At 44.4% G+C, this 27,554-nt stretch overlaps 1 protein-coding gene across 1 annotated transcript; it reads right to left on the bottom strand.

Annotated features, from left to right (window-relative positions):
* Positions 1-24,942: 24,942 nt before the first annotated feature.
* LOC105419891 (uncharacterized) lies at positions 24,943-27,146 on the bottom strand. Its single transcript, XM_011621638.2, has 4 exons — positions 26,490-27,146; positions 26,141-26,352; positions 25,912-26,026; positions 24,943-25,626 (listed from the first exon to the last, which is right to left on the bottom strand). The coding sequence occupies exons 1-4, from the start codon at positions 26,940-26,942 to the stop codon at positions 25,441-25,443; spliced, it is 966 nt and encodes a 321-aa protein (XP_011619940.1). The 5' UTR covers positions 26,943-27,146; the 3' UTR covers positions 24,943-25,440.
* Between the last annotated feature and the right edge of the window lie 408 nt (positions 27,147-27,554).

The raw sequence follows: 27,554 nt of genomic DNA, 5'->3' as shown, positions 1-27,554 counted from the left end.
TGACTGGCTTCAACCAGCTACTGACCCAATGTCTCCAGCCCATAGTGTGGATTCTCTACGAGATCAGACAGCAGCTTCACTCCTGAATCCTTCAGCTGGTTCTGACCCAGGTCCAGTTCTCTGAGATGGGAGGGATTGGACCTCAGCGCCGAGGCCAGAGAGCCACAGCTGATCTCTGATAAGCTGCAGCGCCTTAATCTAAATAAAGAAGGGAAACTTTTATAAGGTTATAAGTGAAACCAGTATTCATCTGAAAGGTTAATCAAAGGCATGATCTGTAAATATTTAATTCAGTTACAGGTTAAAAAATGATAGTAATACGTAATTACCACAATTCCAACCTCTCAGGTTTGCACTGTTCCAGAGGAGAATATATATTGTTCTGGCCCTCACTCTTCCCAGGGTCTCCACACCTCTTTCCCTCCCATCTCATCATGGAGATCCATCTCACCTGTGGCTCATCTTTAAAGGCACAACCTGTCTTAGATGACTTCCTGTCTCCCTCACCATCTCCCTCCTCATTGGCTGGTGTCTACCAGGCACCCTCACCTAGTTTTGTCTAATTTTGGTTACCATCTGTCGGCTTTTTCATTGTCCTTAAATCAATTTATCATGAATAAGTGGTCCCCGTGTGGCCCTCCCTCCTGAAGGAACTGGGCACAACACACACACTCAGAAAGTGTGAGGACCCTCGGATGGAATAATGGACATTTTTGAGAATGGTGTTTACCTCAGAGTTTCCAGTCGGCAGTTTGGAAAGTGGAGAAAACCACAGAGCAGCTTCACTCCTGAATCCTGCAGCTGGTTCTGACTCAGGTCCAGTTCTCTGAGATGGGAGGGATTGGACCTCAGCACCGAGGCCAGAGGGCCACAGCTGATCTCTGATAACCAGCAGTAGTCTAATCTGAAAAATGCAGGATAAGGTTATACGGTGCAGGTCTGCATGTTATCTGCGTCAGTACTAAACCTACGTTAGTTCTTAGTTGGGTCAGACCTGAATTCACGATATTCCAAGGAATTTTTTTAATGTTGTGCATCACAGCAGTGTTGAGAACAGCCTCACTTCACCATCTTAGCAGCTGGTATATAGGTAGAAAAATGAAGACTGACCTGAGCCTCTCCAGTTTACAGTTTGGACTCTCCAGTCCAGAACAGAGCCGCTTCACTCCTGAATCCTGCAACGTGTTGAGGCTCAGGTCCAGAACCCTCAGATGGGAGCGGTTGGACTTCAGAGCTGAGGCCACAGAATCACAGCTGGTCTCTGATAAACTGCAGCCACTTAGGCTAAAATAACAATTATTTTGAGAGAAGACAAATAAAAATCAACATGTACCAGAGCAAAACACAGCTTACAAGCAACAAACCTCTGGTCCTGCACCGGCTTATCTGCCGTATGTTCGTATTTTAAGTTCTTTCAGGGCGGTTGGACAAGATCTACAGGGTATGTAAAGTGTGTGTAGGTCAAAATACCTTCCAAGTTTGTGAGACCACATTTCTCAGTAGCACTCAACTCTTGTCAGGAGTTGGGACAAAGCGACCCACTCCTGATAGCTTGTGGGCGATGCTGCAGCGACCCTGCAATCCCTACACTCTCTGGTGAAACCAAATCAAAGGTTTTAGACACTGCTGGATGCTGGAAGGGTGGCTATAGTCTGGACGCATAGTTCCCCTGACTGCACATTTCTCCAACAATGATTGGCAGCTGGTGTCACTTGTTCTCCAGATGAGAGAAGGAAAGAGAGCCACCCCACAGTGTGTTTGATTGCCCCACTGCAAGCTCAATGCTGCCAGAAAACATTGCAGAAGCATCAATTCCCCTCAGGGCATCAACAAGGAGCTCAGGAAAAGGTGCAGCTGCCACCTACTAGAGACAAGCACACTGAGCTGAGATTGAAAGCCCTCTCCTCCCAAGAGAAGAGCTTGTTTGTTGGAGGCTCTTCTGGGCGATACCTGGTGCCACAGCTCCAGCTCAGCCCGTCTCTGGAGCTGAGGTGGAGCTTAGCAAGTTTCATGGTTCTCCACCACTTCCTCTCGCTGAGGACCTTCTCAGCTGGTGGTTTCTGCTCCACCTTCCAAGTTGAGCAGGTGATACTTCTGCATTCCTGCCACCAGTGTCTCTGCAGAAAGAGTCTTCTCTACTGTTTTATATTAGATTGTATAAAATTAGGATTTTTGGCTGATGTCTTAGATGTTGTTGACTAAGAGCAGGTTTTTCTTTAATAACATATTAACAACTAATAACCCTCAATAACAACTAAATATTCGTGAAAACGTATGGATGGAAACCTTTTTAAAATGGTTGCATTGTGTAGAATCGGTGTAGAATCAACTTGTTGACTTCTGATTTGGACTCCAATGGAAGTGAGGTGCAACAATTGTGGATGCTGAAAGCTTCAGATCTTCATGAAGGTTTCTGTGGTTGGACTGACCTGCTGCCCCTTTAAGAGGGAGGCAGGTTTGGGCTTCTGGCTGGAATGAAGCCACCTAAGATGAGAATGACTGCAGGCTTTCGGTACCAAGGTTCAACAGGGTGCTCACTTCACACTTGGGCTTTTCTCTTTTTTGGGATGGCTTTTCTCAGTAGAGAAGGGGCATGGCACACTGCAGCAGCTTTCTTTTTGGGTTTGCTAGTTTTTATCCTGATCTTTAAAAGACAGTCTAAAAGACTGTCTATATCCAGGAGAAACCATCCCTTGCATATATGGATTGCCTAAGATCCACAAACCAGGGACCCCTCTCAGACCCATAGTAAGCAGCATCAATTCTGTAACATACAACATTTCCAAATACTTGGCCTCCATCTTGTCTCCCATGGTTGGCAAGAGCCCACACCACATCAAAAACTCCCAAGACTTTGCTCAAAAAGTCAGTGGACTCACACTACTTCCAGAAGAGACTATGGTATCTTACGATGTCACGTCACTCTTCACGTGCTTCCCCACCGCCAGCGCCATAGACACCATCCACAAGCACCTTCTATGGGACAAGAATCTTCCAGAAAGAACAACCTTAACACCGGCCCAAATCTGCACCATGCTGGACCTGTGTTTGAACACCACCTATTTCCAATACAGAGAAGGCTTCTACAGGCAGAAACATGGCTGTGCCATGGGCTCACCAGTATCCCCCATAGTTGCCAATCTATACATGGAGAAGGTGGAATCCCAGGCCCTGACATCCTTCACAGGAACTGCACCAAGCCACTGGTTCAGGTATGTGGACGACACCTGGGTCAAAATTCAAACACAAGAATTGGAAGCGTTCTCCGATCACCTCAACAAAACAGACCAGTATGTAAAATTCACCCGGGAAGATACAAAAGGAACCAGTCTGGCCTTTCTGGACTGCGCAGTCAAGATCACTGAGGACAGAAACCTCACCATCGGAGTCTACAGAAAACCTACACATACCGACCAGTACCTTCAGTTTGACTCTCACCACCCACTGGAACACAAGTTGGGAGTGATCAGAACCCTCCAACACCGGGCCAGAGAAATACCCACCACATCCCAAGGCAGGAAGAAGGACCAGGACCACATTAAGACAGCTCTCAAAACATGTGGCTACCCAGACTGGGCCTTCACCAAAACCTCAAGAAAGCCAGACCCCAGCAAAGGAGAGGAGGAGAGAAACAAACGCCGCAGCGTTTCCATCCCCTATCTGTCCGGAGTCTCGGAGAAGTTTAGGAGGATCCTCCAGAAACACGACATACCGGTTCATTTCAAACCCAGCAACACTCTCAGACATAGGTTAGTACACCCAAAGGACAAGACACCAAGACCCAAACAAAGGGTGACCACCCAGATCATTAGCATGCAGATGGTCCACAGGGGCTATATATTTTCAAGCTCTCTCCCCAATGATTTCAGAACTGAAGAAGCCTTCTGGATAGAAGGAGAAACGTCTTCAAGAGAAGAAACCCAGTCCAGTTGACAGAGAAAACTACCTTGGATACAATGACCTGGATGATTGAAAATCTACACAGACAAGACAGGAAGAACCATTTTTGATTGGTCTGAATGTTTGGGCGGTTTTGTGGCCAGCCTAAAATAAAACAAGACAAATCTACAACTGATACTTCCTTCCTAGTCATTGATGACCATCCTCACATGGGACAGATTTCCACAACCAATTTAATACTGCAAATCTGTCCTGTGTGGTCTTTTTTCTGAGAACTGTAACACTACGTTTATAACAAAGATCAAACATGGAAACAGTTATGTCTAACTAGTTACACCTGGGAAAGTACTGGATCATCTCTGACTGACCTGAGCGTCTCCAGCTCACAGAGAGGATCCTGGAGAGCACCACAGAGCAGCTTCACTGCTGGATCCTTCAGCTGGTTGTAGTTCAGGTCCAGAACCCTCAGATGGGAGGGATTGGACCACAGCGCCGAGGCCAGAGAGCCACAGCTGATCTCTGATAAACTGCAGCGCGACAGCCTGGAAAAACAATAAATGGGGCAAATAAAAACACATTTCTAAATATGAAAATGAAGAGAAAAGCAGAAAATGTAAAGAAATTTAGAAAAGACCAACAGAGGCCTCCTGACCTGAGCGTCTCCAGTCTGCAGTTTGGATGCATCATTGCAGAAGACAGTAACTTTACCGCATCTGTCAGGTTTTGGTTCTCGCTTAAGCTCAGCTCCCGTAGATGAGAAGGGTTTGACGTCATTGCTGAGGCCACAACTTCCCAATGACTCTTTGAAAGAAAACGACCAGACAGTCTGTTGTGTGTGAAACAAAAATAGTGAGTCAAACTTTGGGATTTCTAATCAACTTATCTGAGAATCTACCTCAACACAAATGTAGCTCATTTCCTGGAAAAGCTAAATTCAACACCGTAGAGCAACAGTTTGAACGACCATCAGATCTGAAATGCAACTGAATTATTCTCAACATTTGTCTTATTTTAGAACAGCTCATAATTACTCAATATTTAAAATGATTGTAGCAAATGGTTTAAAGAAACGTGCATCTTTTTATCTGTCCATCGGCTCTTTGGATATTTTGCATTTCATCCAATTTGTACGATGGTGCGTCAAGTCTTAATTCAGCGATCCGATCGATGACATCAGAGTCTCTGGTTGCATCGATTGCCCTCAGCTTCTGTTATATCTGCCTGTTTCCCTTCAAATCATTTTCACTGCACCTTTTGTTGCTAGTGATGAAGTTGCCAGTGGAAAGGGTCAAACAACTTTGTGGGTCACATAAAGGCTCCAAACGGAACCGCCACAAAGACCTAAAACACCCATTTAAACCAACGAGGCCGGCTGTTTTTACGTTGAACAAATGAAGCAAAATAGTCACGTGTCATTAGTTAAAATGTGTTTTTCTGTCGTTAGAATACGATGTAAACAAACAAACAAAAGTTATTTAATGACATGACAGTAATTTCATGATAGTCAGTTAACTTGTGGCTCCTATTATTCCTGCCTTATGTTGGTTTGTCTGGATTGACCTTTGAACTTATATCCAGCCAGTGTTGAACATTTCTGAATGAATTGGTTTTATTTATTTATTTATGGACGCTGCAATGGAAATAAAGAATTGAAGGAATGACCACTGGAGGGGGTATTGCTACCTGACATGATCCACTCGCTTGATTTAAACGCCGATGTCCGGCCCCAGAAATCTTTACTTACTTGGCCTTCCTGCAGTTCCTCACAGCTGGAATCAGGCGACGTCGTCCCTCCTCTGAGGTGTTGTACTGCTGCAGGTCCAGCTCATCCAGAACCTCCTCTGACATCTGCAGCAGGTAGGCCAGAGCTGAACAGTGGATCTCTGACAGTCTCATCTCTGATTTCTTCTCTGACTTCAGGAACTCTTGGATCTCCTGATGGACTGACTGATCCTTCATCTCCATCAGACAGTGGAAGATGTTGATGCTTCTGTCTGGGGAGATTTTATCACTGTTCACCTCCTTCAGGTTGTTGAGGACCTTCTGGATGGTTTCTGGATGGCTCTCCGTCTGATCCAACAGTCCACCCAAGATCCTCTGATTGGACTCCAGAGAGAGACCATGAAGGAAGCGAACAAACAAGTCCAGGTGGCCATTTTTACTTTCAAGAGATTTCATTAGTGCTCTCCTGAGGAAGTCATCAAGAGATGTGACCGGATCGTTAATTGTGAACAACCCAGCAAACCTGGAAAAGGGGATTGGTTTTGAATATTTTAGGAACTGATTTATAACCGCTGTGTCTTTCCTGGTGTAACGGTGGAACATGTAGACGGCAGCCAGAAACTCCTGAATGCTCAGATGAACAAAGCAGTAGACTGATTTCTGGAAGATCACACTCTCTCTCTTGAAGATCTCTGTACAAACTCCTGAGTACACCGACACCTCGGAGACGTCCAGTCCACATCGCTCCAGGTCTTCTGAGTAGAACATGATGTTTCCTTTCTCCAGATATTCAAACGCCAGCCGACCCAACTTCAGAAGGAGTTCTTTATCAGCCTTAGTCAGTTTCCCTGGTCTCCGCTTTCCTCCATACTTCTGCTTCTTCCTCTTCATCTGAACCCTCAGGAAGTGTGAGTAGAGGTCAGTCAGGGTTTGGGGCAGCTCTCCTCTCTGGTCTCTGGTCATCATGTCCTCCAGAACTATAGCAGTGATCCAGCAGAAAACTGGGATCAGACACATGATGTGGAGGCTCCTGGAGGCCTTGATGTGTGAGATGATTCTCTTGGACAGATCGTCATCACTGAACCTCCTCCTGAAGTACTCCTCCTTCTGGGAGTCAGTGAAGCCTCGTACTTCTGTGATCCTGTCAACACACGAGGGAGGAATCTGATAGGCTGCTGCAGGTCTGGAGGTGATCCAGATGAGAGCTGAGGGAAGCAGGTTCCCCTGGATGAGGTTCACCAGGAGCACGTCAACTGACGATGCTTGTGTGACATCAGAGATGACCTGATGCTTGTTGAAACCCAGTGAAAATCTGCTTTCATCCAGGCCATCAAAGATGAACAGAAGTTTCCAGACAGTCAGATCTTCTGCTCTGATCTTCTGTAATGTTGGATGGAAAACATGAAGCAGTGAGAGAAGACTGTGCTGCTCATCTCTGATCAAGTTCAGCTCCCTGCATGAGAGCGGAAGCACCAGACTGATGTCTTGGTTCTCCAAACCTTCTGCCCAGTCCAGACTGAACTTCTGCACTGAGAAGGTTTTTCCAACGCCGGCGACACCGTTGGTCAGAACCACTCTGATGTGTCTCTGTTGCTCAGATAAGACTTTGAAGATGTCCTGGCACTTGATTGGAGTGTCCTGGATGTTCTTCTTGGAGGTTCTCTCAAGCTGTCTCACCTCATGTTGTGTGTCCACCTCCTCACTTTGTCCCTCAGTGATGTAGAGCTCAGTGTAGATCTTGTTCAGCAGGGTTCCACTTCCTGCTTCATGAGTTCCTTCAGTCACATGTTCACATCTTCTCTTCAGACTCATCTTATGACCTTCTATCACCTCCTGCAGATCACTTCCTGAACATAAGTAAACCAATGATTTCCATCTATAATAAATCATCAACACAACTACAAATTCATGACATCACAAGTTTAATTTTATATTGAACAGTTTTACTTTGTTTGGGCTTCATTTCAGCATCTCCAGATCTGCTTCCAGATTGTGAACATGAGGACTCTCCTGGTGGAGCTGACTGGTCCCAGTTTGATAGGATGTGCTCCCCCCTCTCACTATGAAACACATCTCTATTAGTCCTTTGATTTATAGGATGAAAGAACCTGATCAAGACTTAATATTGTTCCAGCATTTATGTCTGAATTCATCTTTCAGTTTAAACATGATTCTTGTTTCTAATCAACAATATTCACATTAAGTATGTAACTATATGACTGTATGAGGTTTAAGTGTTAAACATCTCCAATAATAAACTCACAACCTGCTGCTGTTAATGTGACTAACAGCTGTCACACAAACACATCATCACGCTTTAGTTTTCTTACATTTTGTCTGAACTTCTGAAGTTTATTTCCCCTCCTTTGGAGTGGTCACTCTTCATTGACACACAGCTGGGCACTGTGGACTCTGCTCTGTCCTCGTCCATCCTGAGGAAACATCAGAAATAGTGATGAGACTGTGATGAAGGTAAATAATCTGTAGACGTTGTAGTTAAATAATCCCAATTCACTGCATTTTTAGCAAACAGGAACATTTCTAATCCATTCTGAATAACAACTGAATCAATAAATCAATGATGTCAGCCCTAAAGCTGCCTAATCAGCAGCTTTAGGGCGTATATATTACTACCATAAAAGCATTCTGGGAGGGTTTAAAGTTCTTTTAGGATCAGTAGCAAAGAGCAGAAAAATAAACTAAACTTCACTTAGAAAGACTATTCAACTATAACTAAAGCCAGACTATAAGAAAGTTAAATAAGCCCTATTCATTTATAATGTATAACGATGTTTTGTGCTAAAACTAAATATTAAGTCCTGTTGAATTTTCTTAAGCCAAGAATTCTTCAGCTCTATGCAGCTCTTCAATAGTGACAAAAATGTTTTCAAATCTTGATTTTATCTCCAAACACAACTGTCAATTATTTTCAATAATGCTCTTTGTTTACACTCACCTTGTCGGTCTTCAGTCTTCCTGCTCAGTCTGAACGGAAAACTTTTACCTTTCCTTTTTCCTCTGTTAATGAACAACTTTATGGCTGTTGATTAATATTCCACTACTATAAAAGCATTCTGGGAGGGTTCAAGAGATTCAAAGTTGTTTTGCTATTTTAATGCCCTAAATATGTTTTTGCATTTAAATGAAAACTGACTAACTCAGTTAAATAAATAAGATTTATGATGCTTGACAGATTTTAAAGACTTGTAAAAGCAGCATATTTCTGCAGCCCTGGAGTCCAGGAGGAGCAGCAGAGGTCAGAATGTGTCGGAGCGCGTTTAACTATTGTCTGCAGTTCCACGCGTGTCCACCGGGTGGCGGTAAAGCACCACATGATATTTCTCCTTTTTGGAACTTCTTCAGCTGCGTTGAGCTTTAAATCTTCACCTGTCGCTCCCTTTAAGCTCTAAACTTTGCGGTTCGATGTGTAGTTTGTTGGTTTGAATATTTTTGATGAATTCTGATGACGATGAGTGAAACTGTCAATGACCAATAGAAAGTTCGTCCATTGTTCTACTGCGTCACACATTTTCATTATTTATTGTCATTTTTGGGTCTAAACTGGACCAGCTCTGTAAGCTGTTTTGCTTTTTCTGTGGACCAGATGTTCCAGGCAGGTTCCATCATCGGACACAGACGGAGACAGGTCACGTGACAACAGTCAGCCTTTAGTTCTTTATTACAGGAGGATCTGGTTTATATACAGACACGAATCTGCAAAATACTAAAAAGTATATGAACCCAAAGTACTAAAAAGTCTACATCCACGCACACGCGTGTATTAAGTGTTTATACACACGTTTGAATGAAATGGTTTCATCAGCGCTGCCGGGGGCTGAGCAGGCTTCATAAATCTGAAGCTCTGAGATCCTTTAAAGATCTCCTGGAATCACGGCCTGGGGGGGTTCTGTAGTACTGTTGAAAAAACAGGGAAATACGGTTAGAGTCCGGAAGTACTGTTGAAAAAACAGGGAAATACGGTTAGAGGCAGGAAGTACTGTTGAAAAAACAGGGAAATACGGTTAGAGGCCGGAAGTACTGTTGAAAAAACAGGGAATAGACGGTTAGAGTAAACCGTAACTAGTACAGTGCTGTATTGCTGTATGCAGTGCACTGTATATCAAAAAGATTTGGGTTGGGACTCGGAGCGCAGTTGACGGGACGGACACTCCCGACGCCCGAGATTTGTGTTTTTGTGTGGGTTGGAAAAGTGCCAGAGTGAACGTGAATTAAAAGGCTCTTTGTCCTTGGGAATTAACCCCCAGAGTGGAACCGGATCAAAGACGTTTGATCTAGAAGCTTGTTTCACTGAGGCATTGAGTTGACCGTTGGAGTCATTCACATTCAATCTCACTTGGGAGCATAGTTAAAGATGGAACTGGAATGTGGTAAAGCGTGTTGGGATCAGGGAGAATGTTCTCCCTATCCTCGGTCTGTGGAAGAACAGTTAGATGGACTCTTGATCAGGTGGTGAGTGGCATGAAAGAAGAGGACAGGGAAAGAGAATTGGATGCAATAAAAAAGTTGTGGAAAGAAGCTCAGAAGCAAAAGATACTTCCCTTTCCAGAACAAGGGGTGTGGGCGGACATTTATTGGGGAGAACTTGAGCCTGAGACCTCACCTGGTGTCGGGGTTGTGGCATTGTTTCAGAGCTGGAGGCCCTGGCTGTCGATGCTGAGTCCCTTTGCCCCGCCAGTTGATCCCTATCATGTCACTCTATTTTATGACCGTGAGAATAATGAGGTCTATCAGGATGCGTTTAGAGAAAAGTTACAAGGAAATTTCTGGATGATTACATCACCGTGTTTGTTTGTGGGGCCTGAGGGTGTGGCTGCGCAGGTTGACCTTACAGCTGAACAAAATGAGTGGTATGAGATGGCTGAGGAAGCGTGTCCCCACGTTACCCTTGCCATCCATGCTGAACATCAGGCAAAGGACCTTGGTCCTATGATAAAAAGGTTAATGAGTGTCACAGATTGGAGCTCTACTCAGATTCCTGGCCTGTTATATTCTCCTTTAGGAAAGAGTTACAAGATAATGCATACAACTACTAACTAGTAATCTTACAACATCGACAGATTCAGAGGTTTCATGGGAGAGAAAAGACTGATCATCCGGACAGTGCAAAAACTTTAAACTCACTTCCAGAAACTTTATGGTCCTCTGGCCCAACAGATGTGGGGTTGTGTTCTACTGTTGAGCCAGTGACATTCAGTGTCTCGGATTACAACCCTGTCTGGCAGAGTCAATATAAACACAGACCACCTGCTGAGAAAGGTATTCAGGAAACAATAGAAGGGCTGTTAATTTCTGGGGTTCTTGAGTATTCCACTTCAGCATGGAATACTCCGATTTTGCCAGTGAGAAGCAGGAAAAAGGGAAATATAGGATGGCTCATGATTTGAGACGTATTAATTCTATTGTGACAACACCCACAGTGCCAGTTCCCAACCCATATACTGCAATATCAGCTTTGTCTCCTTCCCATAAATGGTTCACATGTATTGATCTGGCTAATGCATTTTTTGTCTCCCACTGGACTCTGCTATGCGTGACATCTTTTCTTTCACATATAAAGGCAGACAATTACGATATACACGTTTACCACAGGGATTTATTTTATCCCCTGGTATTTTCAATCAGACATTACGGAAGTTGTTGAAGGACCTCACTCTACCAGAAGGGGTGGTCTTGATTCAATATGTTGATGACATTTTATTGGCGGCTACATCAGCTGAGTCTTGTTTGCAGGCAACACAGGCACTCCTTACGCATTTGTGGGAAAAGGGATTTAAGGTCTCTAGAAAGAAGCTTCAGTGTTGTCGTCGCCCTGTGAAGTTTTTGGGTAGGGTGGTTTCTGCTCAGGGTACAGGTGTATCACCAGCTCATAAATCCTCTATCCTTGAACATCCTAAGCGAGAGACTGTAAAGGAAATGTTGTCATTTCTGGGTCTCGCGAGCTATAGTAGACACTTTATCCCTGCATATTCAGAAAAGACTACGCTCCTACGTGCAATGGTGAATGAACAGGGAATGCGTGATTTGGCAGCCCGGTTGACATGGACAACTGAGGGAGAGAAAGCGTTCATTGCTCTTAAACAGGCACTCACGACATCTGCATGTTTTGCCATTCCGGAATATAAAGATACTTTCTTTTTGGATGTTTCTGAAGGAGAACATACAGTAAATGGTGTTCTCTTTCAGAAAAAAGGGGGTGAAAGGAAAGTATTAATGTATGCAAGTATAATGCTGGACCCTATTGAAAACAGGCAGACCAGGATGGACAAGATTTTAACGGCACCACACATAACATACACACATGAAGGGATCAATATGGCAGATGGCATGGGAGAGGGTGAACCACACAGATGTGAAGAGAAAGTGAAGAAAGATGAAAAAATCAGAGTAGATCTTAAGACGGAGCCGTTAAAGGATCCAGATGAAATACTATTCACAGATAGCTGTTGTTTCAGAAACCCACAGGAGGGTCTGAAAGCTGCCTATGCAATAGTTAGACAGTCAGAAGAAGGCTTTGAGGAAGTGGAAACAGGAAAGATAAAAGGTAAAGAGTCAGCACGACTTGCAGAATTGAGGGCAGTTATTAGAGCATTAGAAATATCAAAGGGAAAGAGAGTGACCATCAATACAGATTCAGCATATGTAGTGGGAGCAATTCACTTAGAACTTTGTCAATGGTTGCGGGCAGGTTTTAATACAGCATCAGGATCTCCTATAAAACATGAGGCAGAGATGAGGCAACTGACACAGGCACTCATGGAACCAGCAGAGGTCGCAGTCGTAAAGTGCAAAGGTCACAGCAAAGAGAACTCTCTGGAGGGAAGAGGTAATGAGGCTGCAGATCAGGCAGCAAAGAAGGCTGCAGGTTATAAACCAAGTTACAATTTGTTGTTGGCAGAGAAAACAGTTCATGAAATTCTTCCAAGATACGACAGGGAAAGACTTAGTTGTGATCAAGAAGAAGCTTCTCCACATGAAAAAACAGTTTGGAAGGAAAGGGGGGCTGTGAAAGTTGAAGGAATTTGGCGGGGCCCAGACGGCAGACCTGTTCTCCCGCCCGGTCTGGTAGATGCCGTTCTGGAAGAGGCCCACGGCCTGACACACTGCGGGAAACCACGAATGATGCAGAGAAGGTTCAATATGCACACGATTTAATGTGAAATCAACAATTCGATCACACGAGGGCAAGTTTCCAGTTGCCCCCATGGCAGGGCAAGAAATAATTATAGATTTCACTGATATGATAGACAGGGTCAATGGGTTCCGATACCTCTTGGTCGCAGTGGATGCATACACTGGCTGCCCAGAGGCGGTTCCCGTAAAAGCAGAAGACGCAAAAAGTGTTATTAAATTTTTGATTAATCCGATACATGGTTTCCCCAAACAAATTAGGTTTGATAATAGAACTCATTTTAACAAGAAGTAGAAAAACATTAGGCCTTAAACATGCATTTGGCACCGTCTATCATCCACAATTACAAGGGAAGGTAGAAAAAATGAATCAAACACTGAAGAGCAAAATTGGCAAGATATGTGCTCACAGTGGAATGAAATGGACACAGGCACTTCCAATAGCCTTGATGTCAGTAAGAAGCTCTGTTAGCTCCCGAACAGGATTCACTCCCTTTGAGCTCGAGAGGGGTGTTCCCTTTCTGGGACCAGGAGCAGAAAATCCATAGGCCAGCCCAGCACTTGTATGAAATATAAATCTTATTTTGTTCAACTAAAAACAACTCTCTCAGTTTTCTCCCAACAGGCAACCTCTGTAACCACAGTCAGGAAGGATCCAGGAACTCAACACACAGCTGAGTGGGTTCTTCTGAGAGTCATCAAGTGAAAGTGGTCAGAGCACAGGTGGACTGGTCCCTTTGAAGTTGCAGAGTGAACATTACATGTTAACCCTAACATACTAACATACTAACACTCTAACACATTAACCCTAACTCTGGTATCACTGGAATCAAATGTACCCCAGCAGGTAATCTACAGAGAACGCTTGGACAGATTCGGAAACATCTAAAGGAGACGGCACAATGATTACAGTTCTACTTTTGTGTGCGTTGTGGGGAGGATCTCAAGGCAACGTGGGAGAGATCTGACTGGGTTACACAGGGGTGATTCTTGATTTCACCAAAGGGAGTGATACAACATTTCAGTTTGATTTATCATAGGTGGCTGTAGAGACCCTGGAATTTGGAGGACCATGGACACATGTATGATCCACTTTGTCAGCTCTTTTCCAGTGGTCTTGAATAAGACATCTCCTCCTACATTTGTTTCAGTCAGATCCAATTTGACCTGCTTGTCACGAATGGGAAGAAGGTTGGTAGGTGACTTGCCTTCAACATGGTGTAAGTACATGGTAAATGTCACTACATAGAGTAACGCTTCACACTTTCCAGTTCATCGAGCTGATTTGTTTTGGCACTGTGATCCGCACACTCTGATGCCAGCAATCCCACCCGATTGGTCAGGAACATGTACTCTGGTTCGTCTCCTACTCCCTATCACTTTATTAAGTCCAAAGGGGGAGCAGGTGCTACCTCCAATTAGACATAGGAGAGGAACATCATTTGATCTCACACAGGGATCCCCAACATATATTGATTCAATTGGAATTCCAAGGGGAGTCCCTGATGAATATAAATTAGTGGACCAGGTATCAGCTGGATTTGAAAATTTACCTTTAATCTCTGCACTGTTTCCTATTGCTCCACTAGAGAAATGGATGGATAGAATGTTTGGTAAATGGAAAGTGATCATTCTATCTGTTTTGATGTCATTAATTTCTGCAACTGCCGGCTTAATTTTGTGTGGTTGTTGTTGTATTCCTTGTATTCTCTATGTAATTGTATAATCGTAACTGCAATTGAAGGAAAGCAACCTCCTCCTTACCAGATGGCTCAAATTCGAAGGGAAACCATTCCCTTGATGGGAGTAAGTGATGGAGAGATTTAAGGGAATTGACAATAATTTGGTAGTATTGGCCTAGTTTAGGCTAGGCCAAAAGGGGGACTGAAGAGAAATATTTTATCTTGTTAGCATCTTTTATCCTATTAGCATGTGTTATACTATATGTTTTGTTTTATGTTACAGTTAGTTTAGAAGTTAAGAATACTATATACTCTTTAGTAGGAATACACAAAAGCAAGTCAGTTGACCCTTCCTTGACCTGAAGACTGGTCAGACAGTTGGAGCCAGCCAGACAGGAAAGGGTAGATCCCCATCGTAAAACATGACAACGTAGTTTACTGGTGTTGATAAGTTCCTTGGCAGGAATATGACTTCGGACCTGGCCATCTGGAGAAGATAATGGACAAGAAGGACCACACCAACACCAAAGGAGGCTGGAAGAAGAAGATGGGGTCATCCAAGAAGAAGGACTGGATTGGACTGAATTAGCATCAATAATTTACATATGTCTTTCTATAAAAGACTGGGTCAAGGGATAGTTAGGTCGTCAGACTTCATGCCCTGACAATTGACTTTGTTGTTGCTAGGGTTATGAACTGGCCCAGAGCTCTGTATATTTGTATCTTGAATTGATTCTGTTTGCTAAATACATCTGTTTGCTAAATACATCTGTTTGCTAAATACATCTGTTTGCTAAATACATTTTGAAATTGACATTTGTTTACTTGAAGTCTTCATTTAAAGAACACGCGGATTGGCAGTGACACACGAGAGGTACTGCAATCCAACAGTCCTCATCATTCATTTTCAGGAGGCTGATCAGCTATCCACACACAAAGTGTTCAAGGCTAAGAGAAAAATAGAGAAAAAGAAAAAGGCTCTGGTAGGTTTGAGAGAAGATCCTCACCGATTTGTACAATATTATGAGAGTCAAGTAGGGGGGAATTTGCCGGGGTTTTACGGTGCACCGGTCATGTACGGTCGGGGGATAGGATCTTTGTTTTCTAAATTATTTCGTTTCGTCAGCCCTTTGGCCAAGAAAGGTTTCGAAATAGCTAAACCTCATCTTAAAGCCGCTGCGAGTAACATCGCCTCCAACGCCGTCAAACACGTGATGGAACGGTTCGCCGGTGATCAAGAAGATGATCAAGAGATGAAGCAAGAAGGATCCGGGGGCATTATGGTGTTGTCGCGTAGGAAGAGAAGACGACCCCCCGGAGAACGCATCCCCTCGAGCTTTAATAAACAGCCGTTCGGTAAAAGGAAGAAATCAGTTGCAAAAGGCCGTCGTGTGAAGAAGAAGTCCGTCCGGAGCTCTGATATTTTTTAAGAATATCTTTTCTTTGAGAAAAAAGAAAATGGCTCTAGTACATCAGAAATCTCCAGAGTGTACTCTGGCCGAATTGGATTTATTTTCAGCACCTATGACGCAGCTGTCTATCGATGAAAAAACCTACACGGAAATTTCTCCCCTGTCAGCCATCACCGACGGGGGACCCATTGAGTTTTTCATCCCCGGAGACGGGGACCGGTATCTGGATCTGAACGACACTCTGTTGCATCTCCGTGTAAAAATCACCAACGCTAACGGATCGAACCTAGCTAATGACGCAGCGGTGGGTCTTATCAATTATCCTCTAAATACAATTTTCAGTCAATGCGACGTGACCCTGGGGGATCGACTCATCTCTCAGTCGAGCGCTACCCACCCCTATCGCTGCATGATTGAGACCCTGCTCAACTTTTCACCGGACACGCTCTCCAGTCAGTTTACCGGGGGTCTTTTTTACAAAGATACCGCCGGGTCAGTGGACTCTATCGTGCTCGTGAACGGTCCAAATAAAGGGTTAACGAGGAGAGCCGCGTCCACAGCCCGTTCCAGAGAAGTACACCTGCTCGGTCCTCTCCACGGGGACATCTTTTTCTGCGAGAGACTATTGCTCAACTCTGTCGATTTGAGAATTAAACTGATGCGAGCCAACGATGCTTTCTGCCTCATGGGGGCGCGTGACTCTGCTTTTAGCCTAAAAGTACTGGGGGCTTCCCTATTTGTTAAAAAAGTAGCCGTGTCCCCTGCAGTCAGGTTAGGTCACGCCGCCGCCTTAATGAAGGGCAACGCTCTCTACCCCCTTTCACGCGTTAATGTGAAAACTTATTCTATTCCGGCAAACTCTAGGGTTTGCAACCAGGAGAATCTGTTTCTGGGTAGCATACCAAAGTACGTGGTTCTGGGTATGGTACACCACGAGGCTTTCACAGGAAGACGAGACCTGTCGCCTTTTAATTTCAGACACTATGACATCGAATACCTGGCTCTCTGTCAGGACGGCCGGCAAGTTCCGGCTAAAGCTTTCCAACCCGATTTTAACAACGGGGTGTCCGTCAGAGAATTCTACAACATGTTCCTGGCTACCGGGAGACATCTCAAAGATTTACCCCTGAGTATCAGCCGTGATGACTTTAATGACGGCTACTCTCTGTTTGTGTTTAATCTCAATCCGAGCGATGACAACGACGCACTGTCTACCGTCTCAAACGGAAACCTCAGGCTGGAGTTGAGATTTAGAACACCCCTGCCGCACACCGCGACCCTTATCGTCTACGCCTGTTACGATTCTATTCTGGAGATCAACGCCAAGAGGCAGGTGCTGGTGGACTATTATTAAAAGATGGACAACGTTCAACTAGAGAACCTTCTGCATAGCCTGCTGGGAGATGTGTTTTGCGGGGTGTGGGCGTCCGATCAACTGCCCATGCTGAATCCCTCTTTTAGAACCCCGGCCTACTTTATCGTCAACACACATCCGGCTCACATGCCGGGGGAGCACTGGTTAGCTTTGACGCTGGAAAATGGTGGCATAGCCACCTTTTTTGATTCTTATGGATTTCCGCCGGACTTTGATCACTACCCTCCGAGCATCTTACAGTTTCTGGAAAAACGTTCTAAAAACATTGAGTACCACGACGTTCAGTTGCAGCACCACATGTCGACGGTCTGCGGACAACATTGCATCTATTACCTCTGTCACCGCGCGTGCGGGCTATCTTTTGATCAAGTACTGTCTTTGTACAATGATGATGTAATAAAGAATGACTTCATGGTGTACGACTATGTGAGGAAATATCAGCGCTGTATTAGAAATAAAATCAATGGTCCCTCCAAGCAGGGGTGTTGTTTTTTGCAATGTTTTAAAGATTTTTAAAGTTTTAAAGTTTTTGAATGAATGACTGTACGCTCAAAAAAATGTTTAATAAACGCTTTATTGGTAAAAGACAAAACTTTGTGTATTACATTTATTCACGATGAAATGTTAATCCAACGCGGGGGGTCATTTGTTCGTCTTCTAGTTTTTGACGGTAGATCCGCAGGTGTTTCAGAGTCTTGAGATCCGATCGCATCCATCTTGAGGAGTCGGTATTGATTACGCGCTTGTGGGTTACTTATAGAAGACAAAGGGATGTTTAATTCTCAGAGAGTATTTAAAAAATGTGTCCATCCGGGAGGTTCAGAACCCTCTGATTTTTTCTTTTTAAAAGGAAACAAGAGTCGTTTGAATAGATCGATCATGTGAGACCCTTTTACAACGTTGCCCCGGTACACAAATTCCCCTTTTGTATTCCAAACATCGTGACGGTCGGATAATTTCTTTAAGACGTATTCGGCGTTCTTGCGATCTCGCGGTGGGAGGCTCTGCAACACGTCGTCGATGATGCTATCGGACGTCCGTACGTCCGTCCCAGAATCTGCCTCTGCCTCCGTCTTTGTCAGATTCTCTGTCAGATTCTCTGTCTGATCCTGCTTCACAAAGGTCAGATATCTTTGCAGTAACGCGTTATATTTTTTAATTTTTTCATGAAAGCTCAGCCCCTGCTCGTTTAAGATGGCTCTCATCCTAGCATCCAAATCGTCCTCCGCGACATCTCTGATGGACTGGGAGGGCCGCGTCAGGCGGTTGAGTTGATGAGGGGTGACGAGAAACATTTTTTGGGCCTTTTTCAAAGTCATTTTCGTATCAATCCTCCGACGAGGTTCCCGATCAAAGGTACCACCGCTGAGAGGAGAGGTAAAAGAAATCCGCCCGTCTGCTTCTTTAGAACCTGTTGCTTCCTCTTTAAACTGGTTCTTTTATCAGCCAACAGTTTGATAATTTTTTTCTGTCTCTTCAGTTTTTTAAATTGAGAAGGAGTCAGGGGGACGTTTCCTTTTAGAAGATTTAAAGAAATCTCACACAGTGTCTGGATAAAATCCGGGGAGCTGTGAATAAGAATGTCTCTACGTTTCTTGGGTGTGCCACGGTACAGGGCCTTCAACAGGGGTGCGTTTCTTTTTATACGCGCTGACATGATGATCTACGTCGACGCTCTGGGGATGTAAACGGCCGCTTGCTGGTGAGGAAGTACACCCGTCCTCAGTCTGTACGGATCTGGGCAGACGGGGGTGAGATCCACTATTAAATACCCGTGAGGGTCTTTTGTGGCGTCTTCAAAACTCTCCAAGAAAAATGTCTTTTGTGATGGAAAAATCTGATGAGCCAATATATTCATTAGTAGTTTATCCCGTGGGTTTTTAAACATGACCAAATAATTGCTGTTCAAACTGATGGTGCGACTGTGTTTACCCTGGTGAAACACGTTTTGAGTCAACATCATAACACTCATGTTTCTGTGGTGGCGATACTGTGTAAAAATCTTTACCACTTCAGGATGGTCAGAGGCTTGAAAAATAACATCGTCCAAAATAATCAAATGCTTTTGATCAGGAGGAAACAGTGTTTCATCTTCAAAAGAATCAGGCAGACCTTTGACAAATTTAATGTTTTTAATCATCTTTTGCAGTTCAGTGTACATAGGTTGAAAAGAGGTATAAATCCACACGATATTGTCAGGTACAACATTTATTACACGGTCACAGTTTTCCAATACATTTTTTACAAAATAGGTCTTTCCACACCCGCTCGGACCCACGATTAAACAAGAAAAAGGAAAGATAAACCTAGGATCAAATTCAATTTCCTGCATTTCTAATACCCGAAAGGCAGAGTTGTTCCGTCAGCAAAGAGTCGTCTTTTGTCATACACCACCCTAAATTTTTTATCAAATGACACATTTCTCAATGCAAAACCCTTTTTATCACGTCTGATGCTGTGTTGACGGATCTCGATCGTGTTTCCCTCTTGTTTATTACTCAGGTAACCCTCCACCAGCTCTCTGACACTGTCAAAGCTCACACGCTCACAACATTCCCGGGTCTGAGTGATACCTTTCACACGCATGACGACTTTCTTTTTATTTCGTGTTTGGTACGCGTAACTCTTGGGACCCGCCGCTGCAAACTCTTGAATGCTGTCACCATCCAGTTCATCCGTCAGGTCACCTAAATAGTTACCCAGCTCTAGAGGTTTCTCACCCTCTTTGACCAGATAGATTAAACTATCTGTGTCGATGTAAAACACTCTGTCTTGTAGTTTTTCCAGATAACTGTACAGCTTCAGTCGTGCGTGTGCTGTGGTGAATGCTGCAATAAAAACATTACTCTGTTTACCTGGGGGTTGAACGTACCTGTCGGTGTATTTCCACCTGATGAGAGCTCTGTTGCTGTGGAGAACGGAAAAGTATTCGACTTTGTATTTACCTGAAAACATGTAACTAAAGAATTCTTTAGGATCTGAGACAATGGTGGTTTTAAACAAATTATCTCTCTGTGCAAACTTTCCCCACAAACTGTTGAGACACAATTTAGCAACCTGTCTTTTCACAGGATTGGTCTCGATTTTGCCAGCATCTAAAAGAATGCCCTGATGCTCCTGATAGTCCCTGATGTATTTTTCCCTGCTCTCTCGGTCCGTCGCCTCAGCGGGGTAACCCGAGGCTTCCTGCTTTCCTTTCAAAAAGGTGTGTATGTAGTCGGTAAACACAGTGTCGCTGCTCTTGTCAAAGTGCCAGACTTCTGTAATTTTACCCACCCTGTACCCCACCTCCAGAGCTTTGATGAATTCAACGGTGACCCAGACCCCCGTCAGAGCTCTGCCCTCATCGTCGTGTTCGCGTGCGACACAGTGTAAAGAGTAATTTACCTCCCTCACTTTTGTGCGGTAACACGGGGAATAAAAGACCTCGAGGAGGATACACAGTGGCTCTGATGAAGCCGTAGTAGCTGCGTGGGTCCTCGAAATCTTTGTAGATGATCACGGGGTGACCAAAGGGGTAAGAGCAAGTACTGTTGACAAACGGGTACAGTGAGGTGACATCAACATAGTGGATGGTTTCATCGGGCGCTGCCGTGTGTCGCAGTTTTAAAGCGCTCGTTCTACCTCCGAAAAGTGCTTTTCGGGGGTTGAGAGGCTCAGGAGCGTTAAAGCAACGGAGAAATTCTTTAACCTCCGTGCATGTTGTTTTCATCTGGTTCCACGTGTGTTCTCTCATGACTACAACACGAACCCCATGTGTGGTCTGTAGCTCACTCACCCTCTTCTCACTTTTGTAGTGCAGTTCACCAAAGGTGACGCCTCTCATATCGCACTGTACTGTGGGATCAAAGCAACTGGGACAGCCGTGGTAAAAACATCCATGAAATTCCCAGACATGTTTTACACCGTCAATCTCAGCATATCCGTCTACGAAAAATGCACCAATCTGTTTTTCACCCATGTTTAGAGCATGCTGTATAAAGATTTTTTCTTTGTGCATCAACCATTCTAACCATTGAACCGATGCGCTAGAGAATCTTTTGCTCTGATTCAAATAGTTGTGCGGGCAGGGGATAGCCAGAGTGTTAGGAGTCAGATAATTGGTGCGAAACACCTTCATACAGGCTCCGGCTATGGCGATAGAACCAAAAGGGTCTACCCCCGTCTCACCTAGGAACTGATCTCTAAATTTAAGACTGCCCTGGGTGAGAATGTCAACATCATTTTTGCAGTACAGCGAGGCCTCCTTTTTGAAGTCAAAGGTACCGCGGCTGACCTCGTTGTACCACGGGTCAAATTCTTCCCGTTCACGCACCGTCATGCGATCTACGTCGTAGTCGGACGGAACGGGATAGGGCCCCACGTAATTGAGGTGAATTTCTGAGCTAAATTTGTGTGGGAAATACCCCTTGGTCTTGTCAGTGAATCCTAAGGCTTTGGGCATAGCGCTGAGACGCATGGGGAGAAATGACAGGGAATCTATGAATTTGAGACCATAATGGGATTCCTCAAAACTGAGGATTTTACTCCCGTTCATCAGAATCTGTTGTGGCGTCACATCCAGTTCCAACATACCTTTTAACACCAGATAACTGTCAAACCCCTTGGCATTATGGGCTATAAAGATGTTCTGTTTGTATCGTGGCTTCCTGAAATGCAAAATAAACATTTTAGCACAGTCAAGACCATAAAACGCCTTCTCTTCACCTTTGGATGTTTTTGTATGCACTAAAAAAGGAACATGCTCTCCATTTTGACCCACAAATGTTTCAAAATCATAAAAAACCAAATCAGGATGTGAGATGTCTGGTTGGAGGGTAGGAATGTAACAACTATGATCGACTTTAGAGTCGCTCTGCAGTTTTTCACCACAGATTTTACATTTTTTCACCGCACAGCGATGCTTTGCATCGTCTAACGACAAATTGACACTGTAGTATAGTTCGCATCGTGCGCATTTTTTGATTCGGTCGCAGAGGCTGGACTTTCTGCTTGAACCGACCAATTTGTGTCTGGTGAAACAAGAGGGTGAGCGACACGTTCTGTTACAGTCAGAGCAAACCACTGTGTTGAACCCTTCTGTGGGGCAGGCAGGATCGTTGCACACTGCGCAGTAACCTTTACAAAAGTGGGTATAGGGGTACTTAAAAGTCTTGTAACAATAATTACAGACTGACGACCCCAGGAAGGCTTTGAGATTTTTTATCCCATAATAGTGATTTTGTAGTAAAAAGAGAAACAACTGATTGGAACGATCAGAGAATTTTGTCTCATAATGTGAGAGGGGTTTACATGTTCTGTAAAACACAACAATTTTACGCCCCAGAATATTTTCAAATTTACCAATGTCACTGAAAGTGACGGGGGTCTCATCATTTAAACCAGCCTGATGCTGCAACTTCCTCGCAATATCAAGGCATTCTCTTTCAGTAAGTTTCGGGTAGATAACGTGAGCTAGACTGATGGCGAAGCAAAGCTGGTTGTCTCTGTTGTCTACGATAAATAAGTGACGTCTTTTTTTGTCAATGATTTCACAGTCTAGAGTTTTCTCCATCTTACGTTTGGCACCTCCTCCTGGGTTCTGCACCACGTGAAGGATGAATTCTATATTCTCATCCGATGAAATGATACCGTTTGACTGCACAATCCGATCTAGCATTCCATTAAAAGCCGGTAGAATATTTTCACCTTGTTCATCCACAGCAACTGTAACATGATTGTGTACGTTTTCACCCACCACCTCCAACTGTATTAAATCATTGCGACTACTATGTCGTCTGGCAACATCCACCAATTCGCTGATAACCCCTGTTACATCTCGATAGAATGTTGCAATGTCAGGCACATTTCCCCGAGTGGGAATGTTAAAGGAGCGTCTTGTTCTCCATGTGTTAAAATCATTAAAAAACCTCTCACCCCGCTCAGGAGAGAGATCGGATGGATTTTCTCCTAGCCCTCCTCCCCCTTGCTGAGGAGAAAGTTTAGGAGGGGCCATGTGTGTAAGGGGTGAGGGGCTGCTCTCTGACCCCCCTTCTCCTGGCCTCTCATCCTGTTCAGGAGGCGGGAACTCTACCAAACAACAGGCTCAGGCGATATAACTCATGTTAAGAATGTTTTTCTCCAGGAGGGCCTCCAGGTCTCCACGGGATTTAAGCTTCTTCAGTTACACACCTCGGACACCGGAAGACAACGTAGGCCCCTAAATTTCTTACTTGAGGCCACCAACTCTTTTCTCTTTTCTTCTGAACCACAGTGTTAGGGTTCTAACAGTCTAACTTTCTCCAATAGTTTTCTCTTCTCTAGTTTTCACAAATGTTTCACAAATGTTTGTTCTGTGGAAGGTTTCTGTTCTGTGTTGTTTCTTTCTTCACAGCCTTCTTCAGTCACACACACCATTCTCGGTTTGATCAGTTTCAACACACCCCAGTCATTGGAAGACATCGTAGCCGACAACATAGGCCCCTCACTGGAAGATTCTTCCCGCTGATAGAGAATCAGCTCCCCCGTCTTGTAACGGAACACATACCCAAAACTCCCTGTTTGACTATAAGGCTCCAAAGACCATTCTTGCTGCAAAGGCTCAGAAGGTGACGCCTGAGAACGCTGTACAAACACCGTGGATTTTTCAACTACTTTTCCACACAATTCTCTTATAACGGTCACAGCCGTCTCACCAATCACGGATGTAGAACTACTCATGTTGTCCACAGATGGCTATGCCAGGACTATGGCAAAACTGTTTTGTAACTGTTTTGTAACTGTTGCCCTTATTAAAAACAGGCGGGCAAGGGAGAATGGCGGGACAGGCAGGAAAGGGGGGTGGGGGGGACAGATGTGGGCGGGTTCAGGGAAAGGTCAACCTGTCACTTTGACAAGAAGTACCCCATTTCTCTCTCTACCAATGAAACTGAAAATCATTCTGAGAAGACTAGTTAGCATCAGTGCCGTGCAGCAGTCGCACTGACCGGTGATGCATCCTGTGAGGCTGCTGCGTTCTGTTGTCAGAGGTCTGCTGTGATGTCAGAGGTCTGCTGTGATGTCAGAGGTCTGCTGTGATGTCAGAGGTCTGCTGTGATGTCAGAGGCCTGCTGTGATGTCAGAGGTCTGCTGTGATGTCAGGTCTGCTGTGATGTCAGAGGTCTGCTGTGATGTCAGGTCTGCTGTGATGTCAGAGGTCTGCTGTGATGTCAGGTCTGCTGTGATGTCAGAGGTCTGCTGTGATGTCAGCAGCTTGCGTCTCACCTGACAGGATGCCGAGGGTGACGATGGCGGTCTGAAGCCTTGCGTGGCGCTGAGGCAGGATGATGGCCATCCCATAACTGTGTATCTCTCCTCTTTGTTCAGCTGGGCGACGACACTGTGAGGGAACTCTGTGTTTGAGTGTTATGGACACACACAGGCTGTCACGGTGTGTGTTTGTGTGTGACATAGCACTCAAGTCTCCATTCATGCTGCAGCGCTGCTCAGGGCTGAATATATTTTTCTCTTTCAACGCACCGATCTAGTTAGGCTGGTTATTAATGTTACTTCAGTAAATAACCGTACATACGCAGGCTATGCTAGAATGCAAAGTTCTGTTTTCTGTTTATGTCGCATTTATGTAGTCTTTACTCTCCTCCCCATGTCTTTGTCTTCTAGGCAGGTGTGGATTTGTGAGACAAATGTGTTTGCATGGTTTAAAGTTGTGCACAGTGATTCCAAATTTGAACATTTAGTTGAACTTTATTTAAATATTATCTGTTACAATCAAGCTTGGAAAGACAGAGCCAGCCCCTTTAGCAGGCAACAGGACTGATCAGCCTCCTCATTAAGACCAATCAAAATCACTTAATCATTTAGAACACGTGTACCTAAGACTTCCAAAAAGTCAGCCCCCCGCAGCTTATTTGAAAAGCCCCTCAGATCTGAGTGACCAAGCGGAATGTGGGGGCTGCTTCATGAAGACATTAAAAGCAAACCAAAGATGTTTTAAATCAATAATGACACCAAATGGTGAAGCTAAAATCAAATCAAATGTATTTTGTACAAGTTAAAAGATGCACCGCTGCATTTTGGACCAACTGCAGTTTGTTAAAGCAGCATCTGGAGAAAGTTAATGTTGAGTAGATTCAGGTAATATAAACGAGCAATGATTCACATCTCAGAGTATTATTCAGGGAATAAATTCTACAGGACAGAAACCTGCTTTTCTTCTTCTGTGTCAATATTTGCCTCTTTCCTCCACATCCTGATCAGGTTCCACCCGATCTTCTTGGTACTCAGGCCAGAGCTGCTGAACAATCCTCAGAGCTTCGGGACGGTCAAAAAACTCATGTTTATATGTAATACCGTCCGGGCTGCTGATGGTGAGGCTGTCTCTCAATTTGTCTCTGCCAAAGGTCCACACCTAAAAAGAGCAGCAGAAGCAATGAGAAATGAGATTCAAACTGATGGTTGATGGTCAAAAATAAAATGCTGATGGTTTTAGAACTGGTCTGGGGTGTGTGTGTGTGTGTGTGTGTGTGTGTGTGTGTGTGCGCGCAAGTGTGCGTGTCTGTGTGTGTTTTGTCTTTTTGTAAATTTTAGAGACAAAAATTCTGAGGAAAAAATAATAAGATGTCCCCAGATAAACGACCAGTTTACATGTGGATAACCAGCTACAGCTCAGAAAAGAGTGCTCACTCAGGTTTACCTTTTTGCCCACATGGAACGCGAGGGTGACGTTATCCCAAACAAAATATTGAGGGAACTCATTCCAAGGTTCTGCTGTCATCCTGTTTTCAGTATCATCCCTCATCAAGTGGTACCTGCTCATAAATACATGAGTCACACCCAGACACCACCAACACCATCCTCACCCTCCGTCACCCATTTTCTTGTTATAAATTGGGTTTCCATTCACAGTAGAGAGGGGCACTGACCTGTGAGTGTCACACATGGCTTCAGCCTTCCAGATCATGTGGCCCGCCTCCTCGTTGTACCCGCAGACAGGACTCGTGTCATCGGTCAGCAAAGGAAAGTCAGAAAATTCCCCATTGAGTTTTGGGCTATGGACCAACACAGCATACATGATCTCTTTTTTGTACAGGGTGGTCTTGTATACCCTCATGACGGGCTTTTCACCGTCGCAAAACTGAGGACGATAAAGAACATTTATATGGCAAATGTGTTGAGCAGCTCATCAGGACATAGCACGGTATTCCCATTGTGACACAATGTGCTTTTAGCTGACAACAAATCAAAGAAAGCCGCTGGGAACGTTTCCTCTACCTGCTCTCCGTAAGCATCCAGCACTTCTCTGAGTGTGAAGGTGAAGCGGAATGAGCCCAGTCTGGAAGTCTCACTGAAGGCTGCAGAGGTGGCAAAGTGTGCCAGAAACCTTGGCTGCATTAGGCGTTGTTCCTCTGTGCGATCTGGGTAGGTTTCCTCCAGCATCCTGTTCTCAGCAGACTGGATGTCTTTAGGTGTCACCACCATGCTCCACCATACGTAAGGGTCTTTAGACGGACAACGGAAGCCATTGTCAGCATGAACGCCCTCCAGGCCGGCTCTGTTTGTGTCGTGTTTCACATAAAACAGGTGAAACTGTGGACGAGGATAATCAGGCATGGTTAAATAAATGTAGCCGTTCTCAGGACGACGGTTTCTTAATTCCTCCAAAGTCAGGTGTTCCCCCGGACAAATCTGTTGCGGAAAACCTAAACTGTTTGTCGAAGATTCCATTGTACAATTAAAAGTGATGCAGATTTTTAAAAATAAATTGCAGGAATAAATAATCTCAGAGCCTGAAGCCTCTTCTGATCGAGAGAAAACGAAATGATAGTCTCCACAAACAGCTGATAGCTGTCAGAACCAACAACCACTCCCATTTCTCCCACGACATACTTAGTTTCATTTCTGGTAAACCGAAACTTCTGCATGCGGCTTCTTATGTAACTGGCCGCAACTAAACGTAGAATAATCAACAATGAATCGCTCAAAACAAATCAGCTGGAGACTCGAGAAGTGGATTTCTCTCTCATACATCCATAACATCTGTTCAATAGTAAAGATGAACTGCACGTTAATAATATGATAATAACTCGACACAGGAACTTTCGTCGCGAAATTATCCAAGCATCAAAGTTGCGCCATACAGACGTGGTCTGCTGGGGAAAACCTTTGACTCATGGCGTTGGTATCCCCAACCCCCATTTGGTACCGGGCCGCACAGAAAGAAAAAATAATTTCCTTTTTAAAAAAAAAAAAAAAAAAAAAAATTCGAAGATGATGTTTTATTTTGAAAAGTGTCCGGATTCTTACATCCGTCTCACTTGACGCACCACAAGTCACGTG

This window comes from Takifugu rubripes, chromosome 13 (genome assembly GCF_901000725.2).
Source record: "Takifugu rubripes chromosome 13, fTakRub1.2, whole genome shotgun sequence".
NCBI classification, from domain to species: Eukaryota; Metazoa; Chordata; class Actinopteri; order Tetraodontiformes; family Tetraodontidae; genus Takifugu; species Takifugu rubripes.
The sequence above is the reverse complement of the archived record's forward strand: the minus strand, read 5'-3'. Positions and strand labels throughout refer to the sequence as shown.